This window comes from Struthio camelus, chromosome 2 (genome assembly GCF_040807025.1).
Source record: "Struthio camelus isolate bStrCam1 chromosome 2, bStrCam1.hap1, whole genome shotgun sequence".
In the NCBI taxonomy this organism is placed as follows: Eukaryota; Metazoa; Chordata; class Aves; order Struthioniformes; family Struthionidae; genus Struthio; species Struthio camelus.
Window position 1 is genome coordinate 85647955 of NC_090943.1, and position 22074 is coordinate 85670028.

A 22074-nucleotide genomic window follows, 5' to 3' on the forward strand; every position below is an offset into this window, starting at 1 on the left:
AAAAGCATGCTTTACTTTGAAAGCATTTCAGATTTTTGTTCCCATTCATCCTACTAGGAGGATCCTCCAGAACCTCACTTATCTTCTCTTACTTCCATCCCAAATTAACTCATGGCCAGCAAAAACTCATTTTTTTCAAGTGAAACTCAATCAACTTAAATAGCTCTTCTCTCTCCCTTGTGCTTTGTTCCAGGGCACGTTTACAGAAAATATAAATGCTCTCCACCGTTATCTGTTGAAATAACTAAACAAATATGTTTTATTCCCCACTACGACCCTGTTCATTGTAGTATTTTTTCTCTGCATTGCTCCACATATAAATCCATTTTTTCTTAGCCAAAAGTAATCGGAAGCTGTATACAGGTTAATATTTACTTTGCACAACAGCTTTAACACTGGCTTATCTCTCTTTGGACTATCTCAACTTTTGCAGCTTAGAAATTCAGACTCTAGGATGAGTCTGAAGGCATATCCCCCTTACTGCCTCACCTATTTTGAAAGCTTCCCTTTCAAAATAACTTGTTAGCTCCATTCAGAAAGTTCTTCCCTCAGCTTATAATTCCTGCGCAAATCTCAACATCCCTCAGTATAACCGTTATTTTTTATTACCTGGAAAAATGCCCAATATTTCATATTTCACTTAGGTTGTATTAACAAAATCATGGAGCTCTTTTTTGATCTTTATGGCAATACTCCCTTAAACATCGATGCTCCATTTGCTATGTCTAGCTCAGACAATAATATCCAAATCTGAAAGACTTTGCTACCAGACATCTGTGATTTCAGGAGCTACTGCTCTTCTTGGATGTTTTGTATACTCCAAGATGTAATTTTCAAGTTTTCCAACTTGAAGACGAACTAAAATGAAATAATTCCTTCTCGATGCCCTCATCCCCATTAGACGTCTTGTTTCTTCCCTCATGTTCAACATCTTTCTCCTTTTTCATTAAGGAAATAAAGATTCATCTAAGTCAAGTAATAAAAAAATGCCATCATAATGCTGAAAGACGATATTCAGGGGCACAAAAGCTCTGTCTCAAACATCTCTTTATGAAGCTTATTTTCAGTGTTTGTATTATTTTAATACAAATTTCAAACATGCATGCAGACAACATTACACACGATAAACCAGTCTTCAGCTGGCCACCCGACAACTGCATCAGCACGACAGAATGGAGCTTATGCCTGAAGCTCAGCTCACTACATAAGTCAAACATAAGCGGAGGTCTTGTTGTTGGTTGCTGGCATCCTGACAAACTACAGTTTAATAACACCTCACCAACTTGTGAGAAGTTGTAGCAAGTAATGTATCTCCTGCCTCTTTTAATGGAGAAAGTCACAGAAGGATTTCCTTTTAGAGGAAAAGGGAACCCTTCCCTCAAAGGGAAATGAATAGCCTACTGACCCTAGACTGTATTTATAACGTTCCCTGAAGTAGAACTGAATCTTATTCTGAAGTAACATGGGAAAGTCTTTAACACTGACATAATTCAAGCACTTGGGGCCAAATCTGATGTAAGAGTACCAGCTGCCCTCAACTTCAGCCATTCTTAGCTGAGCTCAGAAGAAACACTATTTCAACATATTTAAATATCCACATCCTATTTACTTAATTCATATTTCTATCTTGACAATTAACATAGAAAATGTACACAGACAATTGGTAAATTCACTGAGCATAGATGTAGCAATACTCCTGTCTCAAGAGGTCTCCACCTTTAAAAAGGGAGGCACCACCTAAGGAGAGGTCTGATTTTCCTCTATCAATGGCACATTTCAGGGGACGGGGGGAAAAAGCAAGATGACGACCTTACCTTTCCTACATACTGAGGATCTGGTCCCATGTGTTCTTCTAAAACAAAGAACTGATTCCACACCCATCCACGCTTGGGACGATGATGCACTTCTGTTTCACCTTCTATGTGTTTGGTTTGGTTTCTAGTCACCTTGATGGAGCCATGGTGAGCAGCTCCATAACACCTCTGCACAAAACAGAGACAAACTAGGACTGGGCAGATACAAGATGTACTTGTAATTCTCATTGTAGGATAAACTTCCTGTTCAAAGTTTTCTTTCTCTGGTCTTTTTCAGCTGTAATCCTTTAATAAGTTCCCAGGATGGAAGGTGAAGCCTGGTTCAGAAATACAGTCCAGAACGTTTTTTTCTGCTTGTTCATGGTTTAGCTGCCCATTGGGGAAAGCTCAAACTATGTTTACATTATGAAAAGCTGACTGGAAAAATTGATTTTTCTTCTGAGGTCTTCACAATAGAGCTCCACAGCCGACCATTTTCTATCTAATAGGGAAAGAAAAGAAAGCCACTTACTCATCACTAAAACCAGCAATTTTCAGCTTTTTGACCTGAGATGATACAGTCACAGCTGTAGTAACCAGTTCCTCAAAGACTCTCATTGTAACTCAAATTTCTTTTCAGTCCTTTCATTAAAAGGTTTTCTGGCTGTTCTTATCTAAATGCCTTAAAAATTAGTACGGCTCTTCCAAGCTAAGGAAAATGTATGCATTATTAAATCTGGATGTTTCAGAACAGTTCATTTGGACTTTTGCCTGCAAATCACTACTAGTCTGGCAGTAAAATAAAATTATTTACATATAGATGAGTTCTTGGTCTTTTCGTATACCATACAGAGACTCAAGATTGTGAAAAAAACCAAGGTACGACTGGTTTGGAAAGACAGCCTCTGAATCGGGCTTTGAGTCTGAGTCAATATTAGAGCATACTGGGAGGAACTGCAGTCCAAACGTGCATTTTTACCCATCGTGCTTTGCTTAAATTCCGAACAATATTGCACTGGAGCTTTACAAAAATTATTTCATACTGACAGAAATTTCAGATACTGATGTTTAGATAATCAGTATTATTTTTACAAAAACTTCGAAATTCCCAGTGATATAACATTTTTTCAATTTCAAAAGGGAAGTTTTATACTACAATATTATTTAAAATGTAAAAATGTCCATAGAAGTTGATGGAGTGCTTAGCAAAAGCATCTTTAAAAATAACTCTGGAATATTAAACAAAATGGCTACCCTGGGCAAACAGTTTGTTCAGTTATCTGAAGATACTAACAATCAATCAATCAGGAGTCTCAAAACATGCACCTAAACCTACCTAAATCTAATAAGCATTAGAACTGCCTTCCCAATATTGGCTTTGTTTAAATATCAGAAAGCCATTAAGGTGGTACAGGAACAGAAATATGATGAAACTAATTTTGTTTGCAAGTTCCATGGGAACACAACAGAACAAAACCTCCAAAGAAAAACTAAGCAAGAAATTAGAAGTCAGCTGGAAAAATACTGCAGTGGAAGCTCACCGACCTTCCCTTGCTTGGCAGGGTTTTTTCCCCTTAAGCTTGTTCCAAAGACACAGTAACACTGGAAGCCTGACCATACTTTCTTATACATTCATCTAAGTATACTTTCTCATGAAAATAATGAAACAATACTTCAAGACTGTGCTATAAATTGGGAATACCCATAAAGGACATACTCTCTATTGCTACTACCAAGTTCAGGACATTGGGTAGTACCTAAGTCATGAAAATTAAAGCATTCTGAAGGAAAGGAAAAACAACAGTCTCCTGATAATGAGGAGGAATTCAAAAAGAAACTATATACCGAAACTGAAGAAAGAAATTTGCAGACATTCAATTTTACCTTGCTTCCTGCTTCCACAGCAATGTAATCTCCCCTCAAAACCCATAAAGACCAAGCTACTGGACTCTCAAAAGTCTCACATCCCATCTCAGAACAGATTCATAAAATTACCTTCATTAAATATCAGTGTGACTAGATCGGGATTTTTCCACAGTTCTGAGATACACATTTGTTTCTAACCTTGTATTTGTCTTCCTCTGTTCCCCTGCCTTTCTGCGTTCTTTACTGATTCTTGCTGCAAATCAGCTTTTGCCCTGAGGTATGTAATTTCCTCCTAAAGATTTCTACATTTACAGATGAGCTATTTAAATAGGTAAGTCATTGTTATATTTCAGATGTACATTAAAATTAACCAGTACCTTACAAAACGAAAGGTTTATCCTTTCGAGCATTATTTTTCTTCCCCTAGTTACTATCTTGGGAAATGCCTGGGATCAGTTCATAAGACTATAAGCAGTGCATAATAAACTAAAAAATACTATATAAAGCACATCGAGATTTCTCAGAATGGCATATTTAAAACATATTTGAAATCATTATCATTGAATTTTCCTTTACAGAAATTGTGGGATTTTTTTGTTTGTGTTGGAAAAATCTTACCTCATGAAAAAGTAAACATAATGAGTGCAGCAGATAACACAAATCAAGATTTACTCTCCAGAACTTTGTTCCCCCCCACCAGAAGTAATACATAGAACAAATTCATTAATAGCAACATGCATCCTGTAAACTGTGTTATTAGCCTAGCTCTTACATGACTTTGAACAAATAAGAAACGCCAAACTACAAAGAGCTTCTTCATCTCAAGAATGCCTGTTCATCCTAGCATTAACACAGGAGACATTAATTTCACTTTCTGCCAAAATGATCTTAATTCAATTTACAGATCATCTGCTAAACATGTTACCCCCCAACAAAATCAAAGTTTTAAAATTCTTTATTCTACATAAATCTTTTCTAAAAGAAAGAAAAAGACTTCATGACAATGGAGCCTATTTGCTGTTATAATTATGATTAGAAATTCAGATATCAGCTGTTATAGGATTCTGTGTGGTGCCTGGAGAAACATTTCCTCTGTGACAGTAAAAGAGACTAAAAGTTGAACAATTAAAAGAGGAAGAATTTTTAGTGAAGATTCTTTGAAGTGTTTTGGCTCTGGTTAACACCTTTTAAGATCAAAGCCTAAATAACACTCAGCAGAAGACTCCTCATTCTTAGTTGTTAAGCACCCTCCCATTAAAGGTCTAGGACAAAAATTCATTTAAAAAGACAAAAAAAACCAAAACCCAAACAATACAAATCCCCAAACCTAACACACTGCCATGAAGGCAGCAAAATTTATCTACAGAGGACAAGCCCAGATGGAAAGAAAAGATGGCAAAGCAAAGCAGAGAGGCACATGAGCTGTGAGGAACTCAAAAGAAGGACTGAATCTTTCTGAAATCCTTTAAATTATTGGCTTTCCCTAATAAACTGAGATGTTGGCTGCTCAATGCTCTTTTCTGCACTTTCAAATTAAGTGTCCTGCTTCATGCTTTTTGTTATAATGCTGCATGCAACAGCAGAATAGACTTGTATTATTGTTATCTCCAGGGATTCCCCACGAAAATGAGTCGTATATCTCAAGAGACTGTCAGAGTGAGTTAAAATTAAAATAAATAATTAAATAAGATGAGGCGGCAAAGTTCCACCAGCATTGCTGAAAACCATCAGAGCAGAGGAGTTACGGCTTAGTGTGGCAGCAAGTGTCTATAATGAATTCCCTGGAAACCAGTATAAGCAGAGTGATGCAAAATGAGAATGCTTCACCATCATGAAGAGATACATCCTTTGCTGAGGAGCAATTATGGCAGTACAGAAAGAGAGTCTTATCCTGAATCTCAGTCTCCTCCATCTCCATAATCAAACTGACCACACGTTTGAATTCATTTGAATGATTCAGTTTTGCAATGCACATTAAACGCGGCTCTGCACATCTTTTGTCACATCCCTCAGGGACCCTTTTTAGTCCCATGGTGATAGAACAACAATTAGTTATGGAACTTGTAATAAACTGCATTTCTGATACACTTTTTGACTTCCTCCTCTGCCCTCTGCCCTCTAGACTTCTCCCTGTCAGAATGAATTCTTCCATTATAAAAATTTGACCATCTTCAAACCAACATCATTATTCATATGAATAATCAGCCAGGAAAATATTTCTTCTTTCTGTATTCCCAATGCTTATTCTATTGCTAATGGTACGTGTTTCTGCACTGCAGAGATAATAGTGTATTGGCCTGAAGACCAAGGACAGAATATTGGGCTAATATTAGAATGAGAAATGGAATATTATTTTTTTTTTTTGTTTTATCCTTCTGAAGAACAGGCTGACAGATTGCCAGAAGAATATATAGCATTCCAAAGGACCTGTAGTAATTCACAAAAAAAAAAAAAAAAAAAAAAAAAAAGTGAAATTTCTAAGTAGGTAGAGGGAAGAAAGGTTTCATCCAGAGTTGATCTCTGCTCTCCTTTCCCAAGACTGGTAGAGCTGAGCTATTATTATTATGGGATTTCACATGAAAAGATAGATAAAGCATGAAGTTTTTCTCAGCCTATGCGATACAAACACAATATATAACCATCAAGGCTTCATAATAAACAAAGCTTTCTGATGATAGCTGATTTAACAGAAACTGTTAAAACTGGTTTGGAAAGTATTTATAAACAGTATTAAATGTCATCTTGTCACCCTGTGTGTAAAATGCAGTACCTTGTTTACGTCTATGAGACTAAAAACAAATATGTAATTATATTAAATGCCTTTAAAAGGGTTTAACAGTAATTCCAGTAACAACAAATGTTTTGACGCTATAGTTCTATAGTGTTAGACCTTAGAAAAAACTCAAGGAAGGAAAAAGAAATGCCCTTTTTCCTTTTCTTCTCTCCCCTTGTATCCTACCACCCCAAAGAAAGGAACAGTCGTACCAAAAGCCCATGACGAAACAAAAACCAGCAGCTGCGTCCTATCTGATGCTGTGATATTATTTAAGGAAAGGGACAGCACACATTTTGGAGCATTCTAAAAAACACCTTACACAAATCCTGCATTTGGGAAAGCAAGCTGGTCCTCAGGAGAGGAAATTATAATACTACATCATGGAAATACGACTTGATAGCACACATACGTGCCCTAACTTTTTTACACGTAACATGTTTTACATGTCCTAATGTTACAATTAGGTATACCAAATCAGGATGTTGCCCAGGAATTAACATATTACTCTTCCCACTTGATTTTTCAAAGATAACAGTAGAGTTTGATTGTAGAGTTTGCATTTAAATCATTTAAAATTCCAATTATTTCAGATAGTAAAGTATGATTAATTTTTCAGTGGTATCCTGACTGACACACATAGGTCAAACAATCCCAGCTCATGAGAATCTCTTCCCCCTACTGGCTCAGACCTTCATCAAGACAACATTAGAAGCTTGAAATCAATCCACCCTCTGTATCACAAGGGATCTCTTCCTAATTGCTCATATTCCAGGACAGTTTTTAAAGTCTCTTTTTCTCTCTCCCATTTTACCTCCATTACATATTAAATATGAAAAAGACCACAAGGTGTACAGTTAAAAATTAATACATTAAAAAAAAAAAAAACCTTTGCCCTCAAGTTATACTCCATTAGCTTTACTGCTCAATTCTTATTAATTAAAATTTCTTATTTTTCTCTCTGACTCTACTCTGTAATTATTAAAATTTCAGTAGCTTCTGAATTATAGTAATTAATATACTATTACCAATTCAAATGTTTTGTGAAAACCACAAAAAATAGAGCTAAGGCACCCTGTTGGGTTAGCAGCTGATGAATAGGCTATTTGACTTTCAATAATTTGGCGTAACTGAAACGGTCCCAGAATTACAAAATAGTTGGGGCTGGAAGGGACCTCTGGAGATCTGGTTCAACCCCCTGCTCAAGCAGGGTCACCTAGAACACATCGCCCAGGACCGTGTCCAGTCGGGTTTTGAATATCTTCAAGGCAAGAGACTCTACAACCTCTCTGAGCAACCTGTTCCAGTGTTCAGCTACCCTCACAGTGCAGAAGTGTTTCCTTATTTTCTTATTAAATATTTTTCTTAAAGAAAACTAATACATTTTGATTAATAAACAGTAATATTTCTTATTTTCTTATTAAAACATAGTCTGTTTTCTTATTATTTGCATCCTAAGTTTGATTTAACTCAGTTCATACCTAATACTTCAACGTAGAAGAAGCATGAATCGTTTTCCTAATTTCTCACACAATGGATTGGTCTTATTTTTCCCTTTGTAAATGTTAATAATATCTTGAGACCAAGAAAAAAGGAAAAAGATATGGGGCAGACACAACTTTTTGATCCAGCATTAACATACCAATACTTTCAGGTTTTGTTTTTAGTTCTATTTTGTGAAGATGGAATAATTTCAAAGCTTTTATTTAAAAACCTGGCCACAGCCCAAATATCATCCAGCATTGGCTTGATTCAAGTTTTAGATAAAAGTTCGTACTCATTTTTCCTTGTCTGTTTTGTTCTGTTGTTCAGAATCCATACTCCCTGTTAGCTTAATAGACCTTAATACAAAGCCACCTCACTAGCTAGTATAAGTCATATCATTTGAACTAGCTGGGTTTATAAAATGGACTAGATGTGGTATGAATAAATTTTTGAGATTATTCATAGGAGCGGCCCTACATTCCATATATAAAGAGTAACGTGAAGTGGAATTCAGAGTTTGTTACAAAAAAAATCTTTGGAAGCAAAAAAATTTGGAAGCAAAACCTAGCAGCACCTGCAATTAAGAGAGAACAGAAACGCTGAGGTAGCGGCAAACAATTCTGTGCAGAATGTTTCTGCTAACACCTAGATTAAAATACAGTAGCAATGTGTTGTCTTTATATGGACTACCTCACAGGACAAAATCCCACTGAAATCCTAACTAACAGCAGCACTAGAAAGAATAAGAGCATGACAGGCTAGAACAGCCTTAAGAGACGAATAGTCACAAGGAATATTAAGAAGTCTTTAATGCTGCTTTTGGCAATAGAAACTTTCGAGTAGTTATTGCGTTGAGTTGCCTTTTTTTAACATTTTTTTTCCTAAATAAAGATAGATTCAAGACTGTCTTACACCAAGGCCTTAAAATAGCAGCCTTACAAAGAGCTTCAAGATTTTATAAAAGCAATATGGGCTTGTGAGGAAGGAGGCCTCTTCTGGTCCTATGGGTAGCTGATCAATAAGCACAAGCTTTAATGGATTCTTTAATGGACAGGCACCAACTGAGCCACCATTCACAGAGAGTAACCTAAAAACTTAGCCACATCACAGTCAGACAATTAATCCAGAACATTATATGGCAAAGATTAGATTCCCAAATAAGGGCTTCTGGGAAGACTGAGGCCCAACATGATACATGAAAAAGGAACTCTCTTACTGTTAACAAAAAAAAAAAAAAGTGTTTTTTGAAAAATTCAAAAAAACCCTCATTTTTCAGGTCTCACTCCTTTCAATAAGGAAAACATAATTTTTACATATTAATCACCCATACCCCCAGACAAAACATTATCAGACCTGGAAACTCCCATCAGAATTGAGGTATTCATAGCCAGGATACAAACAGGCAGCTCATATTAGACCCCCCACTACCACCTGCAGTACGATGCTGCCAAGACATTAGAACCACCATGGAATTCAAGCTTATTGGCATAAAAGGATCTTAAAAAGTGCATTCAACTGTCACTTTGCTTAAATTATGTGCAAGATGTGCCGCGATCTGCTCTTCTGCCTTTAACAATAAACGGCTTCAGTGAGTGGCAGCTGTAGAGACAAATTACGAGACTCACTGATTTTAGTAGCTACAGTGAAGAGGTTTATAAAAGGACATTTTATATGAACGTGAGCAGCAAACTATTAAACACCATAAACCAATTGTTTTGGTACCCTCTTCAGCAAATATGTTCTAGGAACGGATTAGCTGAGTAGAGAAACACACGATTTTCTTTGAAAACGTAAAGATTTGCTAAGACTGCAAACAAAATAGAAGAAAGGGATGTAATTTGCAAACAATATTGCACATCGACAGACAGTTAACAACTATGATGAATCGTTAGTAAAAATATGACATTGAAATGAGATTGACTGGACACAAACTATTTTATATAGAATAAGCAGACAGATAGCAATGCCAGGATAACAGAATTGCTCTACCATCATCAACTACTGAAGAAATACTTTTTGTAGCTATACATATATTGCTTGCACTGACTGTCAGAACCATGAAACAGTAACAACACAGTTAGTCAGATAAAATCCAGCCACTCTTTTTACAGTTATAATTGCACACACAATCATGCTAGCCGTTACCTGCTGTGAAAGGAACAAATGGGAAACAGAAGAGAGATGATTCATAGAAATCTGACTCACATCTTTCTCTTTTCCTCAACAAGATATCAATCCACCTACATTTATATCTGGAGTCCATGTATTTAGTCAAGGATAATACAGGTATGTAGGACAGGGCACAAAAATCCTTTAACCTTCCCAAAGCAGTAGAAGTTTTTCTTTCGTTCTGTTTCTCCTCCCAGAGGACTTGCTAGCAGAATAAAGATTTCAACGATTTGAGTCATTCCTCCCATTTATAAAGGTCAAGTCACCCAACTGGGGATCGAAGTAAATACATGAGACACTGATGAGTAATTACTCAGTTCAAATAGGAAGAACTTGCAACAGCCACTTGTGTATAATCCACAGGTACTGTTTGTTCTAACAAATTATTTCTCGGAAATGAATAGCAAGCACTCCTCCGAGAAGTATGAAAGCATTCCAAAAGACTGGTAACAAATTAAAAAAAAAAGGGAGGAGGCTCCAATGCAGACTCTAAAGGCTAAGAAAGAGTTCAAGACATTTATCTCCCATAGTTTGCTGCCAGTCAAATATTTTGTACTTGAAAATCCTTAAAAATACGCAAATTATTCATTATAATTTTGTTATAGAAATGTTGGCAACAGATAATATATAGTATACATATGTTTCTCAGGGTAGAAGGGTGAGAAATAAGACATTGTTAAAAATAAACTTGTATCTCAGTATTTTAGAGAAAAAAATTAGAGTAAATGACTGATAATCAATGTTAAACAATTCTAACTGTGTATGCTTGCTGCTTGAAAACAATCCTTTTCCATTAAGTGAGACTATCGTGTGAGAAAGCATGCCTAAAATGTCATGTTTCAAAAGATGAAAAAAATCAAAAATGCATTTATATTGGCTGATTTTCCCCTTCCTTTTTAATTAAAGCATAAATTGTCACCATTGTTTCTGAAACAATCTACTTTTTTTTTTTTTTTTTTTTTAAAGGTACTCACCACAAGACAGGAAGAAAAACAGATCTTTTGTTCCATTTTTTAGTGTAGCAACATTAATAAAATAATGAAGGAGAATAAAATTGCATCAAGGCAAATGAGATACTTCTATTTAATAAAAACAAAATATTTTGTTTAAACAGAATATTGTAACATTAAAATTCAGCTAAGTTTCAAAGCAAAGGTCATTTCCATTTAAAAATGGCACAAATAACTAACTTTGAACCTTTTTCTTTTTGAAACAACCTTTCCATAAACAGTTTTGCTTTCCAAAATTTGACACACTGCAGTTAAAAAAAACCTTCCTGACTAAAAATTCCCAATAAGCTCTTCATTTAATGAATGTCACTTACAGATTTTGGTTCCCGCTAGCAATCATGCTAGAATTTTATTTATCACTGCTCTGGAACATCACAATTGCTGACTGACCCCATTTTCCTTACGCTGGATTCAAATGATGAAAGTCTGAGTCCCACTAGGTGAATGGCAAAATTCCAATCCCCTTCAACAGAGGCAAGATTTTACTTCAAGTTCAGTGGCATTAAGCATCAACTGCATTATGTTGGTAAGAAAGCACCTTGAGCAATTTTTTTTAATCGAAGTTAATGTATTTTGGCATTATAAACGTGCTAGGCACAAAAGCGCTCAGTAAAAATATGAACAAATCCTTAATTATGGCAATACACGGAAGGGGAAATGTATGATGGGTTGATAAAATATTTCAGTCTTCACAAGGCCCTGGTATGTTATGCAGTTAGTATAAAACCTCAATATACATTAGCATTTCAGAAATGAACATTAAGAGGTCAAGTGGTACCCAGCTTTTGACAAAGACCACTGTCTCTTTGGATCAGTTACTGGCAAAACAATTAATAACGCCAAGATCTTTTTTCTTGTTCTTTGCAAAGAAGAAATAGTAAAATGAATTCTTCCCCAAGAACCAAAGCAGATGCGAAGCATTTTTTTTATACCTAAAAAGACTTGTTTAACTTTAGCTCTGATCATTATTTCTTCTCTGATCATTCTTTTTCTTCATGCTCTTTTTGCCTTTCTGACAATTCCGAAAAATGAAGGACTAAGCTATTTGCACTAAACACTATTCTCATATGCTTTTTAAATGTATTTGCCAAGCCTGAAAAATTCAAATAGTTATAATGCCTGAATGAGTTTTTTTCCTAAAATTCGGAGAGGTTTATAACAACCAATCCAAACCTCCAAATTTACAGTTCCACTCAGGAGTCCTGCAGTAAACAATAAAGCCTTTTGGAGACGAAATGAAACAAGCAATAGCCAGAGAACACATCTTAAAAACAGGTATCCAATTGCACTAAATTAGCAGAGGAACTTCAAGCTAATACAGAAAAGAAACTAGCTCATACACTCAAACGAAGGCAAATCTGCTCATCTGCTTTTCACGCTTATAAAAAACGGTTGCTACAGACTCAAAATCTCTGTCTTCTAAACTCCCATAAAAAAACTGCTATCCAGTCATTCACTCACATGACTTAATGACATGACAGTCATTTTAGCTCATTACTAGCTTTATTTTTCAGTGCCAGATGAAGCCAGAAGCAAACTGCTACTGGCTTCAATAAAGCGTCACAAAGATCTTTCCCTGCAGATATATCAACATCCTGACACCCTCTTTATAAAGCCATCTAATCACACAACAACTGAGCTTCGCAGGGACCTTTGGACATCGTGTAGCCCAACCTGCTGTTCAAAGTAAAATCTTGCAAGGTCAAAAGGACTGAGTTAACCATCTCCATCACCCTACATAAAGTTGAGATTACGTAGGAAACACTATTAGAAATAACAAATTTAGGTGCAGATGTAGCAAAACTAAAGTGAATATGGAAAAAATAGTTTGTTTATTTGGGAGGGCACAAGATGATGGTAAAACGGAAGAACCTAGAAGGGGAAACGAGGGAAAAAGGAAACATAAAAGGCAGCAAAATCACGTGACCAGTTTGGTAGTCTTTGCGAGCAGCCCTGTGTCTAACCACCGCAGTTTGGAGCGGGACGGTACTGCTGCTGTCTCCGCTGTGTTCATGTCTGACTTGCTTCTGCCGTCAGAGGGACGCAGCAGGTCTTCCCTGGGAGAGAAGCCTGGATGCAATATTCCTAGCAAAGATGAGGGAACCCCAGAGGGTGCCACCTAACTACACTTTCCCTCCCTGATCTCCTTTAATACACAACAGGACCCTTCTATTAGTTTTATACTTCTGTTGTTTCTGTTACTGTTGCTGCAGGCCTAGATTAATTTTTAATTAAAAACATATTGCATGAGGTCTATAATTAAGGGGTGGTAGTTCTGTTAAACCCTACTCGTTGTGTGATGGGTATGTGAAGTGAATCGACTTCTGCAAGTTGCAGAAGAGAGAGCATACATCTGCATGGTCCTGGTGGTAGTAATACCACGCTAGTGTAGGACTCTGTGTAACATTAAGAGCTCTTCAAGGAGAGTATGTTGGCCCAAACAAAGAGGCACCTTCTACTAAATTTCAAGTACACAAACTGTAGAGTGTTTCACTGTGTCATATACCCATACCCAAACTTCCAGAAGCAAATTTCTAAAGGTTATCTGTTATATGCAAATATGTATTTTTTTTTTTAATTTTTGGTTGCATAAAGTGTCTATAGAGGAGAACTATACATGCTCCTGTGGTCTCTCAGGTGAATAACATTAGACTCCCCTTCTACAGTTCAGAGAACTGTGAACCCTTGAGAGCAATACAACCTTCAGTAGAAGTGGAGAGTACTACTCTATAGAGTACTACTACTCTATAGAGTACTACTCCATACTGATTTGTACGTTCTTTAGGAGAAGGAGGAAAATAGACTTCAAAGATCTCATTTTCTAGGTAAATAATTCTTCCAGTAAGTGATAAATGATAAAGTACAAAGCGAATGGCCCTTCTTCCCGTTTTTAAAAATAAAATAAAAAAATAAAAAAGCGAAGGAGATACTCATATATATAAGTCTAAAATTGAGGTCTGTATTTAAAAACATGCCTTTTCATATTAACTGAAATCTCCTTAAGTCTTTGATTGCCCCGTGACATTACTTCTGCCATCTATATTGCAATCACTGTCAACCACACAGCATTGCTACTAGCATGTTGATTTCTTACCATTACCCTAAAATTTCCTTCTACACCATACCAATCGGACTCATCCTTTCATTACCTTGAGGTTTCTCTATTCTCTTGAAACGTGCATAACTTTTTTTCCCCCCGACTCTCTATCTTCTTGTCTCTTCCAGCTCAGCCAGCTCAAACCATCATCTCACTTTATCACTTCCATTGATAAATGTATCCAGTTCCATTTTAGAATGACTTACCCATAAATACCAGATTTTTCAACTAGCATGTCACAACTTCCTCAGAGATACCTATAGTAAAATATCTCATCTGTTAAATGAAAATAGTATAATTTAGATTCATTTTGTCAAGTATTTACAAGTTATATAAAACAGCCACATATCTTGCAAAGGCAGCTTTGCCCAGATGGATGAATGAAGGGGATACAGATGAGAGCGCATGTGCCTGTGGGCAGATGGATAGGAAGACAGGAAATGTATGCCTATAAATAATAAGAAAATTTGTGTAATTTGGTGCTGGAAATTTCCATGGTTAATTACTAAAGTAAATGCAGAAATATATGAGTTATCCACTTTTGTTGGCAAGAAATGAAACTCTAATAATTAGAAAAATACCACATCTTCCAGAAGGCTGCCTGAATAGAATGAGTAAATGCTAGTCCACACGTCAGATTTTAACTATTCTTTTACTTTGAAACAAGTCGTACCTGTGTTTGTAGTAAGAAGTACTTTTATTGTCACTTTGAAGCAGAAACGAACACGAGCATCAAGCATTTACTTGAACTTTTCACCCTACTGGCAAGCTAGACTAGCTGCAAGGATTTTCGTGAGTATCTTATTTCTGAAGATCTTTCTTACGTTGGAGGATTCTCCAAATCTCTAGATAACTATGTTTTCTAATGTAGGACATCCACATAAGAAGTGCAGTGATTTCATAATTTGTAAGAAACAACTTTTCTATCTTCCATCAGTGTACTCCCTACAAATATGGAAACTCTCCAGAATATGCCAAGAAAGCATTTTCCTAAGTCTTCTATCTTGCTGTACTGCAAATTTAGAGAGGAATGATGCAACAAATTCAGGTGAAATCCAAACAGAAGAGTTTCACGAAAAAGGTCTCATAAAAATGACTTTTGAAAAGATTCAAGAAATGACTGTTTAGTGATATTTTAAGTGACTTCTTAGGGAGAATGTATTTAAATGGTAATGCATGGCTATACTGTAGGTGCATTGTAGTCTTCCAACTAATATATTTTAGCAGAACTATCCTTTTTGCTATTATAATAGGGAAACATCTTTAGCATCTTAGGAGCCATGCAACACCTCTGCCTGTGTTCAGTCCTTTATTCATTTAGTTAAGCTAACCCCTATTTTTCAGAAATTTATATCTAACCAGAATTCAGGAAGCAAAAAATTCAGGAAGCAAAAAATGCTAAAACTCCATTGAAATTAACAACAGGGCAACAGTGACTTTAAAGAAAGGCAGCTACTTTAGTTCTATGCCACTAATATTTCTGTAGTTCTAAAGCTTCTTTTCCAACTAAATTCTAGAACCTACAGATACAGTAAAATCAAAGAAAATATTTTTCAGTTTAAAAATATTCTGATTTTAAAGGGTGTGTAAGCACAGTTACGTACAAACACTGTCCATGTAGATATGCTTACGTATCTGTGTGAATAAAATTTTCACAGACTTTCATTTTGCAGTAGTTGCTCTGGTCTGTTAAAATTTATAACTGAAAATTCCATGATAAATTCATTTCTCCTCACTCTGCCATTTCCAGTGCTCTGAATTATGAAAAAAATACTTACAAACATTAAAGATACTTCACAGGTCTGATTAATAAATTTCAGTTCAACAACTGTACTCATTACAACTGAGACCTTTTATCTTGCATTATGCTAGACAGAAAGCAAAAATATGAAGTATAAATATACAGTATATATATTTTTTTCCTTTCCATTTTTTAGGGGAGGGGACTGAGTAGAAAGAATGAAGTGGAAAGTTCTTCTGTCTAGATAACGTTTGCTTACACAATATATTTGAAAAATAGGTCAAAAATGTAACAGTAGCAGTGCATTTCGGTAAATAAGTATGAACAACTACTAGTGATAATGAATACTGACATAAGAAGATGGCAACATATCCTTCTTTTGTTGTTGAGACTATGTAATAGCTTGTTCTTTTCCAACAAACTGCCTGTTTTATCCCCATTTGCTCTCTCAGAAATGCAAAATACTAGTTTGTCACAAAAGGATACCAAAACAAAAAGAAGAAAGAGGATCCTACTCTTCCAGTCCTGATGCATGTATTCATATCTTTGCACACTGTACACGCTACGAACACTATGTTCATTGTGAATAGGCATTTCATTAAAATGATACATGAATGTCAGCACACAAAAATAAAGTTTCCAAGAATTAATCTTCTGCTCACATTAAAACCTACAGAGTCATCTTCATAGTCAGTCATCTTTTCAGAACAGAAGGAAATATTTCCATGCTTTTACATCAGATGATTGTTTTTACTCTTATTCCTGAGCCTATTTTCTGAGGAAGAAATCCTGTCCTTCATTTCAACCAAGAGTCTTTTGTAATTCCTATTTCATTCCTCCTTATTTTTTGTCCAGATATAAATCACGTTAGCATTCTTTCCTGCAGAATTCTGCATGAATGTAGAAATGAGTGTGGGTATATATCATTTTAACTAAAATTAAATATATCATGAAAACTTTATTATTTTAGCTTTTATACAGCAGACAATAATCATGCAGATAGCTTGTACTATGGTTTAAATATCCAGACATGTTTCATATCCAGATCCCAGTGAATTGCCACCGAATTTGAATATGTAACTTTACTATGTTCTTGTGAAAATTCTAGCACCCGTGTTTGCGACAACAACTTCCGAGGCGCAGAAGTAGATACCTTAGGATGTAATGCCAAAGCTATAAAAGCAATAAATCCTTAGGGACAGACGGGGTAAGAGAAAGACAGATAATCAGTAGGATCACTTCTCAGGCTCTGAATATGCAAACAAAAAAAAAAAAAGATTCACTTAACTTTAAGCCTATTAATGAAAAGCTCACTGATGTTAATGAGATTAACTATTTGCTTAAAACTAAGCTTAAAATTTAGCTTTTGAAAAGGTCAGGTCATTGGTGTTTTAATGGGTCAGCTTTAGACAAATGCATCACATACGGAAAAGCATTAAGAAAGCTGAAGAACATAGTATTCAGTTTCAAAATGTGTTTTTCTTCCATTAACACATTAAGAATAGCCTAACAGCAAGCAAAGGAGTATGAGGCCATTTTTATATTGTTCATAAATAAGAAGCATAGTATGTGGTGATAGGCTTTCTAGTGTGCATTGAAGGTCTTCATGAGACCATTTACAATATGCTTAATAGAAAAAGTTTAAAACTGGACTCTTCACACCTAGAAGGCAACTCAAATTGTAACCTACGTGTTTTCTGGAGCTTAGCTTCCTTTCTCTGAGTTAACAGGACGAGGATGTAGCATGATCCTCTGATTTAATAATCTTTCAGCATCATTAGAAGAGCACCTCAGTGAGGACTGAACACTCAGAAAAATCATACTCCCACTTCAACAGGCAATGCGTTTCACGTGAAAGATCAAAGTTGTTTCACCTAGGTGTGAGGTACAAGCATTCTGCAGTCAGAGGCAAAAAATATCAGAGGTTCCATGCCATTTTGTACCTTAGCTTGTTTCAAAACTCCGAGCAATAACATTTGCTTTTGTAGCTGTTTCTCTTGGAATATGCAATGGCTGGTGGGGCCCTGAAAGACTGAGAAAGCTGACAGAGTCCCTTCTGCTTCCTCATAACTTTTCCATTTCTTTGCATAGAAGAACCTGCACCCAAAACTTACACATTTTCAGCCCTGGGCTCCCAAGACAGGCCTGAGCTTTAGGAGGTTCTTGATAACGACCCAAATATTTCAGTTTCTGGAGGAAAACAGCACCTGGCTCAGCTGGAGGTTTCAAATGTCCAGAAGGGAAGGAATGTGACTGGGAAGATACAACAAATTATCTTAATGCTGCTGCGTGAACTTCTGAGCTGAACCTCGATCTCATTTACAGCCTTTTTTGACAGTGCTTACAACTACAGTGCTCCCATAGTATTCTATTCAAGTAAGTGGTGAAATGTGGTAGATTGAGATTCCTAAATGCAACATGTAAACTATTTGTAGGGGGAGAAGGACAGGTTTTTTATAAACTCTATCCTTTCATGAAAGTACTCATTCAACAGAGTTATTAAAGAGAACATAATTCCATGAATAATACATTAAAAAAAATCAGAAGTGTAACAACTTCTAGAAATTTTTTGTGAAGCCAAGAATAACTCCTACGAAAGTAGTCAAGAGAAATAATAAATCAAAACTGTGCACCACACGATATAATCTCTAACCAGCCAACCAAAGTGAGATTCAAGCCTTTCCCTGGTGGTTTTGCTCTCTTCCATTTCAGTGTTTCCTCACTTGCTATCTGTTACCTTTGGTGAAAATAAATTGGTATTTCACTGATAAGAACACACAAATTCCTACATATCCTAGCATAGCTCTGCTATTACTTAAAAAGGTTTAGGCTGTTGACAGGGATACCAGCAACACCTCATCACCCTTTGAGAATTGAAGGAAATATGCAGTTAGCAAAACAGCCAGCAACCAGCTTCATGCACAACAGAATAGTAGTATCAAGATAATAAATTACAGTGATTCAGAACTGTGTTTAAGCTCATAAAAGCGTGAAGGTCTGTGATCCTGACCTGCTGCAGAAGTAATAGTATTAAGGTGGATTCAGGCCTGTTCCTTCTTGATAGACAGACTGTTTATATGGTACACACTAAAGCAACTGAGCAAAGATTAGCCCCTTAGTCTTCTACAACACACATGTGTCAGTCATGAGCATCTTTACTCCACAAAGTAACGGTTTATGGAACAAGAGCTCCTATAATACAGATGTTCCACCCCAAAATGATTTTGAGGGCAGCTCCCTGTTATGATGATAAAGTCATTTTCTAAACATCATCATGCGGTTGATCGTAATATTTAAACTTGAACATTGGCTTCATGTCTAAAACTCTGAATGGTGAGGTGCTGACATTTCTGGAATTGTAAGTGTCTGGAGATTGAACAAGCTGTGTAAAGGATACTAATGTAAGGTTTAAGCAGCTCTGACTGGTATTTAACTCTTGTGCTTGCCCTTCGCATGAAGGTGATGGGCTCTTTACATGATTATTTTAGTAACACAGAGATGTCATATGTGTGAAAAGTGCACAGGCACATAAAGAAATACATATACACATATAGATGTAAATATCCCAGTAAAGAGTCTCACATTCAGTGCCTAATCCAAAACTATGAAAATTAGTAATGTCATCAGGTTTGATTCAGAACTATCTTAATTCTGCAAGAATTTTATTAATTGATTATTTTTCCTAAATAAATGTGAGTAAATAGTGACAATTTTCCAAAGAGTTTTAGATTCTCCTCACACCAAGAGCCTTCTAATATTAGGCATGACATTTAAGAAATAATATACTGTAAGTTTTATAGCATTACACTAGCATTTGTAACAATTAACCTACTATTTTCACAGCATTTTATGCATATGGATATTCTGGCCACTAGTGTGGCCATTACCTTTACTCTCGGAAAGCACTGGGGAAAGGATTTAAAGGAGAATTACTCATTATATTGTAATGTTAATTTATACAACTGCTTGCATCACTTAATTGTGCTTGTCAGTTTGGAATCCAAGCTTTCAGCTAATAAAAAGTGTGTCATTTTTCTTCACTGTGAGAATGCAGACGAAACAGTTTAATTGAATAAGGTGAATATAATTTAAAAAAAAAAAGGGGGTGAGGGGAGGAAAATGTAAAGAGAAACCCAAAGTTTTTTTTCACCTAACTGCTTCCTTGATGTGTGCATTTCCTGAAGTTTTTCTGTCCATAAATTGGAAATGCGGTTACTTTTTGTAATGAGTAGCTTGCCAGCACTGACAGTAAAATGCTTAGTGTGGGCTGCAGAATGTGCCCACGAATCAGGTTAAAAATGTAAAGGGGAGGCGAATACTGTGTTCAGACACTACAGGTAAACTAATACATGCGTGACTTCTTCAGACTAATTTCCTTAAAGCTTGTTCACATATAATTGTGCTAAACCAAAGACACTGCCCATCAGTGACGTCATTACGTAACAGACAGTTCAATCCTCTTTATTTCAGCATGTATTTGAACAAATTCCTGAGAAATACAGCCTGCTATGAGGATATAAAAGTTTTAAAGCGTAAATAAGAGCATTTGCTGTGTTATCTTCCAAAGTAAAACTCCTTAGTTATTAAAGAATAGATTAAACTATAACATGAACTTCAGATACCTCTGGATAGTAAGTCATTCAAATATCAGTCTGCATATCCTACCACAAGGAGCAACTCATTCACTTAAGATACTGGAAAAAACAGATGTAAAGCACTGATCCATCTCAGCAGTATTACATATGTAACATTGTCTAAACATACTTCTTTTTTTAGCATACCATTCTATTCACTTTAGCTGTGCCTTTTAGGTCTTTTGCCATACACATGTAAGAGAAAACTAATCCACTTCTGCCATTCAGGTTCTGTTTTGCCAAAACTGATTATATAGAGCTAGAGAGTAAAATCTTACAGTGGTTTACTTTCATCCTTTACCCTTCACTATTGTTATGTAGACTGTAGTAAATTAAAATCTTACCATTTTAATATAATTAGGGTATATACATTAGCTTATTTTAAACACAAGCATTCTTCCAAATACAGGGAAATTTCTCTATTTCTAAAATCCACTTTCTATTCGATCTCTATCTTCTACTGACAGCAAAGAGAAAAATCAGTTCTTTATAAATGGAGTCAAATCCAGTAATTTAGAATACAGAAGTCCGAGACAGGTAGGGTCCATCTCATCTACTGCAGCTGCTTTATTAGTAGTATCACAAAAGAAATACACACCAGAGATCACATCTTTTTTTTTTGTTTTGTTTTGTTTGGTTTTCATTGCACTTCCACTAGGGAGTGGAGGAATGGGACTCCAGAGCTGACTAGATACCCTAGTAGCACGACACAGGCCACAAGGTATCAATCCTTTTGATATATACCAAAAGGACTGACTGGAAGTAAACAGTCCATGATACAGCTCTTCTTCTAATTCTACACTCGACTATAAAATCTGAAAAAAATGCACATGCCAGAACGACAGCAAACACCAACTATGCACTACAACCACAGCTCATCTCCATTTATCTGCTTTTTTTAATAGATTAATAGCTGTATATTAGTGGCGTCAATATACTCTCACTCTGCAAAACTATACAGACCATCAGGACAAATGCTCATCACCTATCTTAATTATTTTTTTTCTTTGCTCACTTACTTAATACCCTTAAGAACCACACATTTTGACATTTGCATAGACAAGGCACTGGACAGCCAGCATCAGAATAATCTTTCTTTATTCCTGACATAAGTTCATTCAAACGTGTTGTGGTTCTGTCCTGAAAAGACTTTCTGGGAATACAGAAGAAATTATCCTACAGACCCACAACACAGGGACTCCCCCTGTTTCTTCTGTTAAAATCCCTAAAAAGAGAATAATTAGTGCCAGAAGTGTAGAAAAATCATTAGGTAGCAACAGTTCTGATCCCACTGGACTAGCCCTGGACTAGGTAGGATTTGTACCAGTAACCTAAGATCAGAATCTCTATTTCTGACAATAAGCTTCTAAGCCATCTTGTTGCCCTCCAAATTCAGGCAAAGAGCTTAGAAGCCACATCATCTTCATCTATTCTTCCCAATGTTTTAACTAAAAGTTTTATTTTTACTTCTGCAATTCCTACAACTCAACAACTATTGTCTTCCAC

The 22074-nt window shown here is 36.0% G+C and overlaps 1 protein-coding gene across 19 annotated transcripts in view; it reads right to left on the minus strand.

The window, feature by feature from the left end:
• The window catches only part of CDH18 (cadherin 18), a 562593-nt gene that overhangs the window by 179508 nt on the left and 361011 nt on the right, over nt 1-22074 (minus strand). For 15 of the 19 annotated variants that reach the window (XM_068931463.1, XM_068931461.1, XM_068931473.1 and 12 more), the window contains one exon: nt 1815-2295. The exons of the other annotated variants lie outside the window; for them this stretch is intronic. In XM_068931463.1, coding sequence (XP_068787564.1) covers nt 1815-2042 — 228 coding nt within the window. In that variant the 5' untranslated portion in view covers nt 2043-2295. The remainder of the gene's footprint in view (nt 1-1814; nt 2296-22074) is intronic. 19 annotated transcript variants of the gene reach the window in all.